At 30.1% G+C, this 16,789-nt stretch overlaps 1 protein-coding gene across 1 annotated transcript in view; it reads right to left on the bottom strand.

The window, feature by feature from the left end:
• Positions 1 to 16,789, bottom strand: part of LOC129958460 (glycogen phosphorylase-like) — a 75,142-nt gene that overhangs the window by 29,038 nt on the left and 29,315 nt on the right. Inside the window, exons 3-8 of the mRNA XM_056070954.1 lie at positions 16,411 to 16,593; positions 14,594 to 14,725; positions 14,363 to 14,474; positions 11,047 to 11,129; positions 1,795 to 1,938; positions 55 to 147 (exon numbers count right to left, since the gene is read on the bottom strand). Coding sequence (XP_055926929.1) covers positions 55 to 147; positions 1,795 to 1,938; positions 11,047 to 11,129; positions 14,363 to 14,474; positions 14,594 to 14,725; positions 16,411 to 16,593 — 747 coding nt within the window. The remainder of the gene's footprint in view (positions 1 to 54; positions 148 to 1,794; positions 1,939 to 11,046; positions 11,130 to 14,362; positions 14,475 to 14,593; positions 14,726 to 16,410; positions 16,594 to 16,789) is intronic.

Below are 16,789 nucleotides of genomic sequence, written 5' to 3'. Positions count from 1 at the left end.
TCGTTAATATGATAATCATACAGGCTTAAATTTTTACAATTAAAATATATGTACCTTGTCCCATGCAACACCTTCAATATCAACAAGTATACGCATAAGTTCAGGGATGGCTAAAGCAGGATGAGTATCATTGAGTTGGATAGCAACCTAATAAAAAAAATTGAATACAGAAAAGTGAATAGATTTTCAATATTTACTTTATAATAAAAATTTAAAAAAAAAGAATGTTGTAACTACATGTAAAGTTCATGTCATTATATAAACAGATTTCAATGTTTAAGTGTTACAGTTACAAACAATTTAATTGGAGGTAAAAAGGGGGGGGAAATAATGCAGACAGAACCATTATAAAAGAAATATAAAATTCTTAAAATTTAGAAGCAACGATCTTAAGAGAGCTGAAAAGCCATTTAACTTTTTAAGGCCTGAATTGCTTTTGAAACTCATTTGATTTGCACATGGAAAACTCGTCAGATCTGTCTGTTAAGTGATTAAAGATAAAGGATATAAAGAAATAAATCACCTAGCCGATTTTAACATATTGCATTGTTAAAAAGACAAAAATGATAAAGTCGATTTGCATTGTTCGATACACGGAATACAGTTCAGATAATCAGTTATTACAATTTGTAGAATGGTGAATTTCTTTGAAGTTTTCATAATTTTTCTTACTAAAGTAAAAGTCGAGAGTCAAAAAGCAAGATTGTAATTCGGTTTAGTTGCTAAAAATATTAGCTGTTTAAGTGTGCAGACTAAAATAATCAAATTACACTAGTGTGTATTGTCACTTAAGAAGCCATCTTACATACTTTTAATTAATTACATCTTCGGTCACAATAGAATTTTCTTGAAAAACGGTGCTAATTCTCGGCGAATACACATTTAAAAATTAATTTTTCGCAACTTCAAGAAATTAAAAGAAAATTATACAAGCAAATTATAAAATACTACATTATAAAAAAATTTCTAATTTATATAATGGTTGAGATGAAGAATAACTCGTATGTAGTCTTATTAAATTTTAAAATATAAACATTTCAAAATATAGAATAATTGATGAAATACATATGATGCACGTTAATAAGCAAATGAATAAAATATCAACCTCTTTAATGTACATTTTTTACAAATTTAAAATACTCAGTTGCTACCTAGTCAATTTTTTCAACCTTTGTAAAGCAGCAAATCGGAAAGCTGTCTGCACTAAAAAATCAACGATCAAGATTGAAGGATAAATTCTAAATGCCCACCCAGCTTTAAAATACTTAATATGAAATAAAACAGAGCGCTTTTCTTGTATTCGCAACACTTGTAACTAATATGAGGCAGAAACTGACATTCATACTGAATAAATCAGATAATCTGTTATAACTACTCCATTACATAATCAGTAAATATGGCAATTGAGTTGGTATTCAGAAATATGTAATAGCAACATTACAGCAATGACCAAATTAAAGCTATAATTAAACTACATCAATAGTTGATTTTATATGTTCTAATGCATATTCTGTTATCAAAACAATAGAAATGAAGCAGAGGCGCTTTAATGACCCAAAACCCATTTTTGAATATGCTGTGTGTCACTCATGGAATAAGCGGCACGTGATGATCCATCCATGTTATATTTAACGGGCCTGAAAGCTAAGTTCTGTAATCTGTGTTTCTATTATGGCATTGCTTCCATCCTTCAATTAACACAGCATGCGTTCGAAAAAGAAAGAGAATTTCGGCAAATGAAAGAATTTCAAACGCACCTTTTTTTCATGTAAAAAGACGGGAGAAATCACTTACTTTGTCAGGGAACGTATCGAAAGACGTCCTAACTGGATCTCTGCAACCAAATTTAGACGATTTAAAACGTCTAATAATATCTTGCAAGGTAGCAGCAACCATGAAGTATTCTTGTTTCAACCTCAGCTCTTTTCCTTCAAAGAACTAAAAATGGGATAGAAAAATTCATAAATATAACACTTTAATAGTTGTAAGAAAATTTTCAAAGCATAAAACGTTGTTAAAAAATATGGAATTAAATAAATTATGGTGCACTATAAATTAATGCTATTTTAACATTAATATACTAATCCTGAATACAGCAAAATGCAAGGATGCGTCGATAGCTTTTAGCATCCAGTTATAAAAAAGCTACTAAAGAAGGAATTTAGGAGAAAAAACAGTATAAAATTCCTATAAAGTTGCGTTTTACATGTAAGATGCATGTACATTAATACATGTAAGATGCATGGCAATGAATCAGAAGATTAAAAGTCATGCTAAAAGACAAAGGTAAGAAAAAATATCCTTACTTTTTAAAATCCACATTTTATTACCGTCCCTTATACATTCTGTAAATAAAAAAAGGAACTAATACTCGTTTAGTTAAATGCTTATTAAATTTTTTTTAAATTCTACATCAAACAACAAACTTTCTTTGATAAAATCGATATCAAATAGGAAAATCCTTGGTACAACTGGAATGCAACAAAGGCTGTATAACTCAAAGGCACACGCGGCGCGGTACAGTCCCTAGGATCCTTGAATGAGAAGGGAAAAAAACTTTCTTATACTGGAGATACAAAAACCTAAAAAATTAAACTTTGTAAACGATATTTATACTATCAATTTTCAAGCCAAGAAATTATTTATATAATCAGAAATAAAATATATTTCTATTTAAATAAAAAAACGTCACCTGCGAATATATACATGACTAATTTATTTTAATCTCTCCACAGAATAGATTGTGTTTCTTTTCAGAAAGACATCTGAATGAAGATAGAAGGTTACTAGAAAGTTCTACGGAAAAACGAGATACTCACAAGATTACTACGGCGGAGTTCTACTTGATTTCTAGAACATTAGTTACAGTCGTCAAACACCTCTAACTTTATTATTTATTATCATATCTTCATAAGATGGATGTCGATGGAAATGGGTTAAAGCGACCGGTTTTTTAAGATAAGACACTGATTAACCAAATTAATTAACATAACTACAATTTAAATATTTTCCTATAACGGAATTCGATATTTTTAAATACATCTAAGCAGGCATTTTATATGTATGTTCATCAAATTTTGTTCTGAAATTCGCAGTAGTTCTTGAGATATACTAAAATTGTGTGTGCTGAAAACTCCGAACAAAAAGAACAAAGCCACCGGTGACCATAAATAAATAGCTTGTTAATGGCAAAATAAGACTTTGCTTTTTTATTCACAGGAATTACAGAATAAAGAAAGCGATTCAGATAATCGCTAATATGAGTATGACTTTTCAAAATATAAATATTTGTTTCTATTTGGATACTAACTGGTACCGGCGCGTTACTGCCACAGAAATAATTTTGGAAATACCGTTTTAAATTTAAAATAGCTGTCTTGTTTAATTAGGAATAATAGCACGAATAATATTTATTTTCCTATCAGCAATGAAGACATTCATTGAAACTGAATGATATATAAAGGAGAAGTACAAATAATATTTATTCTATTTTTTTCATTTACTTTATTATTCAAGTTCTTTAGTGTAGACAATATTTTGTCAGCAAAAACAAATTTCTTGTCTGTCCAACTCGTACGTATACAGCCATACAACTGGGCCATGTGATTGAATTGACCAAACAGAGTTTATAGATTCAATCCGCACACTTGTAGTTATGGGCCATGTACCTTATTGATGGTCATCGAGAATGCAAGTCGATTGGGGAACTGCAGTCGTTTGAAATTAAAAGGCATGTCGGTGGGAATAATGGGAATGCGTGTAATGAGCACATCTTCTCCAATCGACTTTCCGTTAAGAATAGTTGCGTCGCTTCTTGCCGCATGTTGATCTTGAGATTCTGAAGCACTTGAATTTGCAATTCGTAAACGATCTGCTTTCATTGCTCGCTTGTCGCTCCGCGTTTGTTTGAGAAGCTCGAATTGGCTTATTTCTACTTGCTGCCCTGGTAGATCTATCAAGTGAGGAACGTTTGAAGACTTTTTTTTAATCGAAGCAATCAACACGATATATGCTTGTGTAACTGAAAAATCATTTGTCATTTCACTGAATAAATGGAAATACTGTATGCACTGGAAAATTTCCATAATAAATATATAATTTGATCGGCAACGATAATAATAGTTCTATTTTGTATGTGCGAGATAAACTCTGAATAATATGTGCGGTTTGCCGCAGACAAAATATTGTGTACGCTGAGTGACAACATCCTGTGTAGATGACTATTCATTAATGAGAAGAAAAATATTAACGACTGCACTAAATATTTTCGATTTCATTTCACTCCCATTGATTGGCATCAATCATAATTTTATTTTCCAGAGCCATTAAAGGCCCCCTTTAATGGCTCTGGAATCAAGAAAAAAAATAAGAAAATGAAAAGAAAAATTTTGGATAAGAGCACATCAAGGATAATATGGAAACGAAAGGGTAGATTCTTCGACTAAAGTTGCTATAAACAATGCAAATATTCAATTATATTCAAAATGCAAATAATCAATTTCAAATAAAAAGAGAGAAGAAAAAAACAATTTGGTACGAATGATGGTCACGCTCAATTCAGAATAAAAAAACAATCATTTCCCAAAACAGTTGATCAGAAGAGATTAAAAAGCGACTTTTTCATCAATCATATATAGACAGGCCACGAAATTTTTCAGGATATCAAAATTACCTCTTTAATAATCTTTTAATCTGTCAATGTGATTTTTCAGAAGGAAGTACAGAATATTTAATATGGTTTTCTTACAAAGTGCATTCATATAAGAGGAATTGGTCTGACAGCTCGAATATCACTGCCTAACAAATTTTCTATAGTGAGAATTCGACTAAGGATATTATTCTGAAGATATATGAACAAGTGATTAGATGTTTTGCACCGAAATTTGAACTTGAAATGATTGTATGAAATTCTTACGTAAATACAAATAATGAATAACTATAAAATATATTCTGTACATTGTATTGTGGTTACAAATTTCCCTCAACTTTGCTTTAGATGCTGTTATTGTTGAATTTACATGCAGAAAATTTCTTTGGGCTTTTAATTATGCATAGCGTATTATTATTTAATTTATTACTGTTTGTAAATATTATATATTCTGAGATGTCGAAAAGTTAAAAAGAACATATTTTAATGATTTTAAATGTTAACATTCAAAGTTTATAGGCTCAGTTTAATTTAAAGGTATTAAAATGAAAGATATCTAGGGAAATTTAAAGAATTGAAATTTTACAGGCTCGGGAATTTTTTTTTATGAATTTAGTTTTTTTTTTCTTTCTTTAAAACATTTGTATCTTACATATAAATCGCTAAAATTTTCATTGGTTGATGGTAGTTTCTGCTGGGTGCGATATTGGGCGACGCGTTCTCGTAGGGAGTTAGGAGAAAGAGCTGGTTGTCGGATTTCTGCCGTGTGTCGCTTGAATCTGTCTGTTTGGGATTCTGTTGTAATGGTAAGGTGACCATTTTTTTAAACCTGAAACCAGGACAACATGAATTTTGACCAGCCATGCCCAAATTTTATAAATTTTTATCAAAAATTCACCCAACGGCCAACCTGTATACCTAAGTAAATAAAAAACTTTTAGATATCAAAAAATGTTGCGTTTATTTAAACACAAGAAATGTGAAAACTAAAATATGATTTTACAATATAAAAATAAAACATAATAAACATAACATAACATGATAAGCCTAATATAATAACCTAATAAAACATAAGGAGTTATTTAATTTAGTTTGTTTATTTATATTTTTCTGAGGAATGAATTGCTTTTAACAAATTTTTGTTTTCCTGTATATTTTCATAGAATTCCATACAGATTGCATTTAAATTATTTTTGACAATCAACAAGGATTTCAAAGTTTCCACTTTCAATTGGGTTTTCTCGCTAGTCCAGATGTTGTTTAATAAAGAAAAAACCCGTTCGGTCGGTGCATTAGTTCCTGGCATACAGAGGCAATACTCTACCAATTTGTCAATATTATTGGGCAGATCATTTTCTTTAAAGGCTTTAAAAATTTCAATCCACCTATCTGATACCGAAACAGAATTTTGTTTCCAATGCCCAAGTTTCTCATCTGTGGTTTAGCGCTGAATGAAACAGATTTCATCAAAGAGCTCATCTTCAATTAAATTTATTTCCGGATAATGTTGAATTAAATAGTCACCGCATACCTGAACCCTTTGATGCGTAGGTTTCATGTTTAATGTAATCCAATTAAACCTCGATTCCCTCAAAATGGCCTTCCCATTCTTCCAGATACTGAAAACATGTGCTGTAAAATTCCATCACTTTTTCTTTGAAAATATTCGATTTAACTAAGCCGTCTTCTTCTAGCCTTTTTAAATTTTGTCGAACTTGCAGGGGCAGAAACACACTTGCTATCCTGTGAGCAATTTTGGTTTTAAGATCCTTATAAATGATATTTGTTTCCAACATAGAAATATCCTGTCCTTCTATCTTTAAAACCGTGTTATGAAACATTGACGACACATTATGGAGAAAGAAAAGCCAAGATTCAGTCTCAGGATTCTCAAAATAATTTTTAATAATTGTCGGAGTTTTTTCATTAGACGCAAAATACGATTTTAATGCAGGAAATATTTCCAACACGCGCTCAATAGCTGGTCGTAACGCTAACCACCGCGTAGCACTGTAACCCAAAAGTTTTTCATATTCTATGTCTACAAAATTACAAAATTCTTTTAATTCACTGACGCGCACAGTATAAATGTAAAAGTAAGAGTAAATCTTGGTAATTAAAGTTTGTATATCAATTGGAAGGCAGTCCGCCGCGGTTTGTATAGAATTGTTTAAAATATGCGCCAATTCCCACAAGCTCCCGTCCGTCCAAAGTTGCTTTTAGCTTGGTAAAAATATTATTTTTCCCGGCTCTTCGCATGCCTCCAAAGTTAGTTTTGGTGTTGTCGGCACAAAACTCTAATATCTTGCTTCCTAAATTATGTTTTTTTAAGACCTCTACAATATATTCGGTAACTATGTCAGACGTTTCTCCTGGAAAATCCTTTACTTCAATAATTTTTACCTGTATTCCATTCTTGTATGAAAAATATCTGACAAGTAAAGGAATAAGTTTAATTTCTTTCTGATTTGAGGCGTCTGAGTACACTGATATAAAACTTACGTTTCTTAATCTTGAGCCAATATTTGATTTGCATAAGGGACAAGTACATCGGAGATTATAGCTTCGCATTTGGTCCTAGAGCATGTGAATTTAGCATCGAAACATGCCTTAATAAGTTTACAGGTACAGTCCATTGATTGAAAAGATTGATTATGCATAACTGTATGATATGCCCACAAACCTTCAGCTGCAGCTATTTTCTTCTCGGCAGTTTCAAATTCTTTTTTCTTAAAATATGATGTCATACTCGAACTTGCAATTGCTGCTGACACTGCTCGTTTGCGTTTAACTGTTTTTATGTGGTTTTCAATGTTGCTTTTTCCACTATTTGCAATAGTAAACGTACTTCTACATTTTTAACAATATACTTCACTAGGATCAATATTATTACTTTCTTTAATAAATGTATATTTTAATTTGAAATCATCATTAAATACGCACTTTCGTCGTTTTGCCGCCATGATAATAATAAGGTAGGTACATCACAGTAGTTAGTACTTTAGACTTCCACTGACTTGTATGACGTCGTGGTGGTCCTACTCATGCGACACCTGACGATATCACATGGAATTATCAGGGTTATCAGTTCTAATTTTATTATTTTTATTTTATTACTTTTTTTGTTTTAATGTTTTCTAATCTAAAACCAGTACTTTTCGTGTACTGGTTTTGTTTAATGACTAACCAGGACTTATGCCCTGAAAACCAGTACTATACTGGTAAAATCAGTACGAATGGTCACCTTAACTAATGTATATTTTCTGGAGCAGCAGTTTAATCATTTCTTTGAATAATCAGGTATACAACGTTCTTGAGATCATCAGAGAGATATCGTGAATATGAGACAAGTTTAAAAGGATGTTTGAAACCATAAGTACATGAAGGTGTTAATATTATAAACCATACTAGCACATACATTTTCACTATGTAGTTAACCAGAGTTTTAAGATATATTTGAAGGATCTGGTTATTTTGTTTCTTCCAGTAAAGAACACTGTTTTTTTTTTTCAGCGCTGTCATTGTCGTCAGTAACTGTTTCTGACATACTAGTATTTTTTGTCCTTTCTTGATTAAACTTAACCTTTCTCTATAGTTCTTTACTGTTTCTTGCTTCTCAAAGCGCTTGTGGTAGCTTTTACAGTATTACCTATAACCGTTTTCCTGTTAGAGCGTTGATCATTTAAAAAGTCTTGTTCTTTTTTCTTGGAACTTTTTTTCATTTATACAAGTACAAGTATTAAAGTTTACACACTTGTTGAAATGAAATGAAAAAACTCCGACAAAAATTAAGGACCAACATTAGCATAGTAGTTTTGATTATGAAACTAAGTTACGATGCAATTCATTAAGATGATCAAACATATGTACTATTCAGTTCTAAAAAATAGAAGCAGAGAATGCCACAAGTAACTACTGCATATTTTTCATGGACATTAAAGTTGAGCTACTTAAAATGTTTTTCTGCAAGTCTCTCAAGAACAGTTAATTAGAAAGCATTAATTAAGCACTTACAATTCACCTCCGAGATACTTTATATTACAGTCGGTATTAAGAAGAAAAATATTAAATTGTCATGTTACTAACATTTCAATTTCTTAATAGAAAAACAGGTTAAGAGAAAGTAAACAAATCTGGTATTTAAAAAAAAGAAAAAAACCGTGAAGTTTTATAAACTATAAAATTTTTTTCCCCCGTTTTCTTTTAGAAATTTCACTATCTAACTCTTTCAACTGTTCAATTTCCCCTTTAATAATTTTTCGCACCTCATTATATTTTTTAGCAGTGAAAAGTTTCTGGTTTAATCAACTTGTTGAACAAGTCCAATAGCATTAATTCAATTTCAACAATTTAATTTTTTAAGAGATTTATTTTTCCGTTAAGAAACTGACGAATCCAATTCTGTCTTTTCTTTATGCCATTGGCAGCAATTATAATATATTGCTGAATGATAATTTGAATGGGATGTCGATGCTGATATTCTTAATTATTTATCAATAAAATTTACCAAAAAGTCCTTTCATAAAAATACATTTATAAATTAGCAGAGCAATCTTGCTTTTATTCTTTTTCAAATAACTTTATCTTTGCTTAACTTATAACTTTAACTTTATAATTTAATCTTAGTTTTATTCGAATACTTTTACCTTTAAATCTGATGGGAAAAGAGTAGAATTAACGACTAATATATATATGCAATGACATTGCTTAGTTTAATTTATTTCCTATTTTTTCCCCTAAATTAATCCATGTTACTTCATTCTAAAATTCTCTTATTTTTGAAAAAAATCCAACTTTTTTAAAATTTAATTATTGCTAACATGCTTTCTAAAAATTGCCTTTTTTTTTTTTTTTTTTTTTGCTTCTCACGCCGCAAGCGAAAGGACATGTCAAAGAAATCTGTCTGCGTGTGTGCGTGCGCAATGATCTCATTAACTAATGAGACTAACTTCATTCTAAAATAGAATCTTATTTCCTGATCCAATTCCCCTTTATTTAATTCTACACGCGCTCTATTCGCAACTGCTCACTTCATTTCCTCCCGTTCCTAGTGAAGGGATAAAAATCCTAAAAGCTTACGAGATTCATTTAAAGATAAATAAATTTCACTTTCCCAAGCCTATACATGTCAAAGAAATCCCCATCGAAATCACATAGTAAAACCACTGTAGGGAAAAATTTCGGTCTCTTTAGCTCTTGTGTTGCGATGTAAACGGATATTTTTATCATCACTTCTTGTACATAAAATACATCCTGTAGTGAAATAAATCGAAGTTAAAATTTCTAAGTGTCTTCTATTCGGCCAAGCAACTAATAAAATACATTTACATTTAAATAGTCGACAGGATAGTTAGCTGTGCTAAAAGACTCAAGTTATTAAAGAATTAAAATTATACGAAAATCCAAGGGAGAGACAAGCAAGATGAATCGACGCAACAGTTCAGGCACCGCCGCTAATTTCGCAGCTGAGCGGACATACTACACGTGCCCGAGGTTTAAGTTGCTTTCCCCACATTAGAAATGTCAAATTCTTTAGAGCACCATGAACATTTCATTTTATATTTATCTTTGGAAGCCTTCAACCATTCAGTGTATTCACTTTTGTATATCCACAGTGAATTAAGTGCACATTTTTTTCGGCATACTGTAAAAAAAATACAACTTCTGCATACAAATTACATGCAGAAAATATTTAAATAAATTATTGATAAAAATGTTAAAATATAATAAATATTCTGCAAATAAGTAACCAAGGGACAAAAGTAGAACGATGAAGTTAAGTCACAGCTAAACTAACTTTGCATAGGTATTTCCGACCAAAGCATAAAATTATCCCCCGAAAATGAACTTTTTTTTTAGCTTACTAATGCAAGCAAATGAGATTTTAAAAAAAGTTAAGTAACCGAAAGAGATTTTTTTTTTCTCCCTTTAAGCATACATACATACTATATACTACCAAAGACACTTTTTTCAACCTTTGAACTCGTTAAAGTAAATGAATCGGCAACTGGCATCCCTTTATGGCCAGCACTTTTCATTGAAAGATGAAACAAAAAGAAAATTTATTCCTATACTAGGGCAAATCTAACAGCGCGAAAATTTTATTTTATCTTCAAAAAGAAAAATAAGCACCTTTGTAAAAAATAAGCACTTTTAAGACCAATTATATAAGGATCATAAAAAATAAGCAGTTTTTTTATGACTTTTAATGACGTTACACACCCTGTGAATATATAAACTAAACAGAGTGCCAATAAAATTTATATTGTAAACACAAACTCAACGAAGTTATAAAAAGTATTTTAAAGCTCAGCAAGGATTTTAACTCGTTTTCTGTGACTATTTAACACAATTCAGAATTGCATAAAATTTGTCAAGTAAAATCCACAAAAACTTACGTTATCATTAGGATACAATACTCTTGAAATGTTTTCTGCATAGTTTCGGTCCAAAACTGCTTGAATATAATCGCCATCGTTGACTGAAATATATAATAACAAAAGCATTAAAAATAAGCCTTCAGAGCAAATCTATAAAGAAAAAGTGTTCAATATCAGTATTAAATTGTTAATTTAAATTCAAAGGGCATTTGTCAGTCCAGAAAATTTTATTTCATTGCACATATTTGTGCAAATATGTCCCGACTTGGAAAAAACAATATATAAAATATCGATAATAAAGTCTCCATAAGAAAATGTTCAATCACTAAAAAGAAAAAAAAATACCAAGAAGGTGAAATTTGTATACGATTATTTTTGTCCTTACATAGTGCAGAAAATGAGGAAATTTTCCACTTTAAGAGAAACGTTCAAAACCAAATTAGATATTTGGCTACGGCGTTAACAATTATCTTACCAGTAATCTGAAAGCTTTAGGTTACAAAACTAAATTGATACTTGGTCGTAAATAAACTTTCCAATTATAGAGGGGGGAAAAAACAGTTAAAAACAATAAGGAAGAGAATATAAGAATAACCCTCGTTTCTTTTGAATACAAAAACAAAATTATGCTTCACTTAATGAGAACTTGTAACTTAATATTGATTTTTATTTATACTTTAAGTTTTTTTTTTTAGTTTATCAGGCAATTCAATTACTGTCGAAAGGTTTCGTAGCGCTATAACCAGAATCAATCCGAATTAGTAAGCAAGAGATATCCTTAACTTATCAATTTGTCTTTACTTCTCACAATTGTGACGAAAAAAAATACTTATTATGCACTTAACCCTTAAATGCATGATTATTAGTTTTTAATTTAAAAAAATAAAATAGGAAAATAGTAATAGATAGCATATAATAGGAAAACAGCAATAGATTATGTAAAAAATAAATACAAAAATCCAGGTAATGATGCAAATTTTTTCAAAATATACCGAATGTAGACTTTTGGCAACATAAAAGTTAAATTTTTGGAAAATACTGTTATCTAATATAATTTTAAAATACAACATCAAACATTGATAGCTTACCCGAAAACAAATGAGAAGTGATTTTTTACTAATTAGATAGATCACTCCTTTATAGAGAACTCGACAAAAGAAACTATCTCTTCAGATAAAACACTGAACTTCATCACACTCAAATGAAAAAAATCGATACAACTTATCCACCAAAAGTAATGTCAATTCTTTTCTTTCACACATAATTTGTTGTCTATGGTTATCAACGTGCGTTCGGAAACGGACACTCGTTTTTTTAAATAAAATTAAGTGGAACTAGATGTAGACAATTGGCAACAATATATACTTAAGAGTTAAAGATAACCACGTGTTTCAACGTCAACAAGCCTATAGTCACAAGGGATACTCCAAGTATTGGGATTTTGAAACTGCAGCATCCCCCAAAATTTTCTTGCGTTAAAATACTTATTTGATTTTGCATGCAATATTTAAAAACACTGACAATTGAATTTTCAAACCTTCATCTGCAGTGGCAAAGCAGAAAAAAAATTACTCGAGAGAATTTATTCAATCCATTAAAATATCAGAGAATTTTATACCTCAACGAATAATTTCCTTCTGTTTGAGCATCGACATTTACGAAGATCTTCCTTATGCTCCACCTTCCACCCATATACAGCTTAAGAAATATATCGTGTAAAGAAAAGCATTTAACTATTTTAAGAAAGTTGTATTAAATGTTCCACATTAGTTTACGGTTATTCGTGATCAAATTTAAATAAAAATAAAAAGGAATAATAATGATTTAAAAAAAAAACTGTAGATAAATTCGAAAAAAATTCTCCCCCTATTCAATCAAAATATGCGAAAAAAATTCTGCAACCCTAATAATATTTTATAAGGTCCTGTTTAAGGACGAGAAGCAACTCTGAAAACGCAGGTCACTTTAAGGAACAACTTCTTGAACTCTTTGACTACACATTTATTTAAAAGTTTTTCTATTTTTAGCGCATTTAATTTTTTGAATATGTAAAGGCAGTAAATTTTAGGTAAGAATTCATTATTTCATATATTTCAAAAGATATATTATTGCATGATATTGATATAATTTAATCTAATTAATATTATAAAGAACTGAAACAAATTTAAACAAATACAGAACGTTCTAATACGTCAAATATACCCAAAGTGTTAAGAATATCAAATACAGCGATTCTAGTGGCATAGGTTGTGTTATCTACTCAGAATAAAAAATATAGGAAATTTGAAGCATATAGCGCCTTAAGAAACATCATTAAGTGCTTTCACATTAAAATGTACCATAACATTTACAGATATAACAAATTAATCATTTTTGGATACTACGAATTCGAGAAAGTAGAAAATACTGCAATTACTAATATATTCGACCGCTATATTTTGAGAAATCACCTCATTTTAAAACTCTCAGAGCCACCCTTTTCCCTTTCCCTCTCCTGAAAAAAAGATACATGATTAAAAAAAAAAAATCAAACAGATACGACAAAATAAATCCAAATTCGCCATTACTATTGTATAAAATTTTAAACAAAGTTACCACAGTTATATCTATCTGTATCCATCCATTTGATTTGATTGTCATACAAACTTTATAATGTTATTCGGGGTTTTTCGCTCAAAATAAAACTGACATTATATTTTCTTTTAAGTAGTTTTTATTTTTAATATTATTTATTTCGACTTTCAAACTTCATTTAATTCTTTTATTGTTTAATAGCAATCATTTAAATTCTTACAAATGAGTATAAATACAGAAAATAGATAATTTTAAAATAAATTTCATTTAATTTAATAAGAAATTAGTGATTTCTTAGTTAAAATTTCTTAATAAAAATAACAGCTATCATGTCAAGCAACAATTTTTATTATTTAACTATTAAAATGAAAAGAAAAAACAAATTTTAACACATCCACGATTATTTAGCCCTAGCTGCCATAGAAAGCCAATGCTCTCAAAATAAGCATTGGAAAATGATTATCATCTTTAGCACATCAAAGAAGTGATCATTTGCTTCATTAAGAATTATTGTTTTAAATGCTTTTACAGGTATGGATTTATGTTCTTCTTTAAACTACAGCAATTTCAAGGAAAAAGATTAAGCACGAAGAAAGCTTTTGAAGAATGGTAGCAGACAATCGTTTGAAAATTAAAAATGAAGAATTGTTAGAACAGAAAGAAAAATGGTGTGAACAAAAATTTACTCAATATATATTTAAATCACCAGTTTACAATTTTTTTCATTAATTACCAAACAATAAATTAATGCAATACTTACAGAAGCGCAGATTAAAACTATTTGGGGACTTAGCAGACCATAAACGCATGGTATTCACAATATTATTTCGGAAACCTGGAACAGGATTGTCATAGGGAATGGCAAAAACCGTCTAAAGAAGAAACTTTTTTTTAATTACACCGAAAGCGTAAAAACATAATTTGTACCATAAATTAAGATTCAAGCAGAAGCAAAAAATGTGTAACTTTTTCTTATAGATTCAAGTCTAACCTGAGTATCAACCCATTTTGCTCCTTTATCTGATTGTTCAACACGTCCGTAGAAGTTGACAGGAAGTGTATATTCGGGTCTGGCTTTCTCCCATGGGTTGCCGAATCTCAACCAGTCATCAGGTTCTTCTACCTAAATTGTAACATAATCAAATTGATTATAACGCAGAAATTAGTACTGACAAGTTCATCCATTCCTTTAGGAATTAAAGCCTCTGAACGGCATTTAAACTGCTTCTCATATGAAAACGGATCTTTTCTGCAAAACTGATTTGGAGATCTCCAACAGTGCTGCAGACGATTTACCAGTAACCTATATTTCAGAAGTTTTACTATCGGAGAATCCATCAATGATTTAAGAATTACAGCAGAGAAAAATAAGAAAAACACCCATATTAGTGATCAAAATAATTTGGAATGAATTAATTGAACATAAAATTCAAATTCTTCATTCTAATAAATGAATATTAATTAGTATAGCAGAACAGTGATCCATTGCAAAATAGATGTTTCCTTCTTTAAACCATAATCTATTTAAAAATTAATGCAGACATAATAATCATACTGTACCAGAGCAAAAGAATGTTATTCGGTGTAAGCAAAAAGAGAAATATTTTAATACTTGATTCAAGAAATGAGTGTGTGAGACTTCCCCCACCCCCATAAAAACAAATTTATTAAAACGATCACCAGAATTAAACCATAACCCATTTTTTAAAAAAGGATCAAATACATAATAAATTCTTTTATGTAGCTTAGCTCAACGCAACTATTCAACTATTTTACCGATTTGACTGCCTTTCATGGAATTATCGTAGTTATAAAATTCTAATTTATAAAATTAAATTCACAGATTGAATAATTTTAAGCAAAAATTATATGAAATTTTAAAAACACCTAAGAGTTTCTATAGAATCTTAGATTAATCAAAACAATTCATTTCCAAAATAGAAAAAGGTGCCAATAATTAGCAGGGGAAAAAACAGAAAAATGGTTATACTGCCTGAATTGCCTTTGATTCAATTTCATTCATTCTCATCGTTTTAAAGTAAACTACTAAAATTATTCAAAATAAATTCTGTTAATAATGGTGCTTTTATTCCAATCGGCGCGAATTCTTTCTAAAAAGTTTTAAGCAATAATGGAATACGTTTCGCTTCTGGTGTCTAGAAAACCAACATGTATCTTCTTATTCACAGAAGAATGACGATGGCTACGAGTTATTAAACTGTATATTTGAAATGCGAAAAAAAAAAAAAAAAAAAAAAAAAAAAGAAACTCTGAAACAGAACTGAGAAATGAAAAGAGATACTCTCCCTAGGGCACTCCTTACTAAAAACCTTAACTTCATATTTATATTTGTCATACTTATTAACTGCTGTAATATTTCATCGCGATGGTTCAGATGATAGTCCAGCCGCCTATTAAAGAGTTTGGGGATTCTATGGAATTTTAAACATTATATAACAACGAATAAACAAACGTCCTTCGTTTTATTTTTCTATTATTTTCTATTATATTGAACAGAATTTAAAAATTGCCAAAGCTTCGTTTTGAGAAGCATATCACGAAAGTTCAAATAGGAAAATTCTTAAATAATAAAGAAATAGTCGCTACGAAACTAAATATGAACTGCTTAGTTTCTTCCGAGCACAGAAGGTCGTACTTAAAGGAAAATCGAATAATGTTGCCAAGAAAAAAAGTTATATAGAAGTTTTGTACCAACATTCATTTTCCAATGAAATACTACCTTTAGTTAGTGCGGCAAATAAAAACTATACAATTTTCGCATACACTGTCTATCGTAAAAACAATTACCTGCTCTCCATTCTTGATTCGTTGAGAAAAGATACCATACTCGTAACGTAATCCGTAACCATAAGCAGCCAGGCCTAAAGTGGCCATGGAATCCAAAAAGCAAGCAGCTAGGCGGCCAAGACCGCCATTTCCTAAACCAGCATCTTCTTCCATCTCTTCTAAATCTTCAATGTCCAACCCAAGCTTTAAAAAAGAAAAAAGAAACAAGTTTGAGTATGCCTTACTACTTACTAAAAATTCTGAGAGTATGAAGAAAGATTTTAAATAAATTAACCTCTAGATAACTAAAATCAGTGCTACTCTATAACTAATCATTTGATTCCTGGACTACGAATCACAAATTTTATGCATATAGTTCCTTTATTCACGTGAAATAAAT

This window comes from Argiope bruennichi, chromosome X1 (genome assembly GCF_947563725.1).
Source record: "Argiope bruennichi chromosome X1, qqArgBrue1.1, whole genome shotgun sequence".
Lineage (NCBI taxonomy): Eukaryota > Metazoa > Arthropoda > Arachnida > Araneae > Araneidae > Argiope > Argiope bruennichi.
The sequence above is the reverse complement of the archived record's forward strand: the minus strand, read 5'-3'. Positions and strand labels throughout refer to the sequence as shown.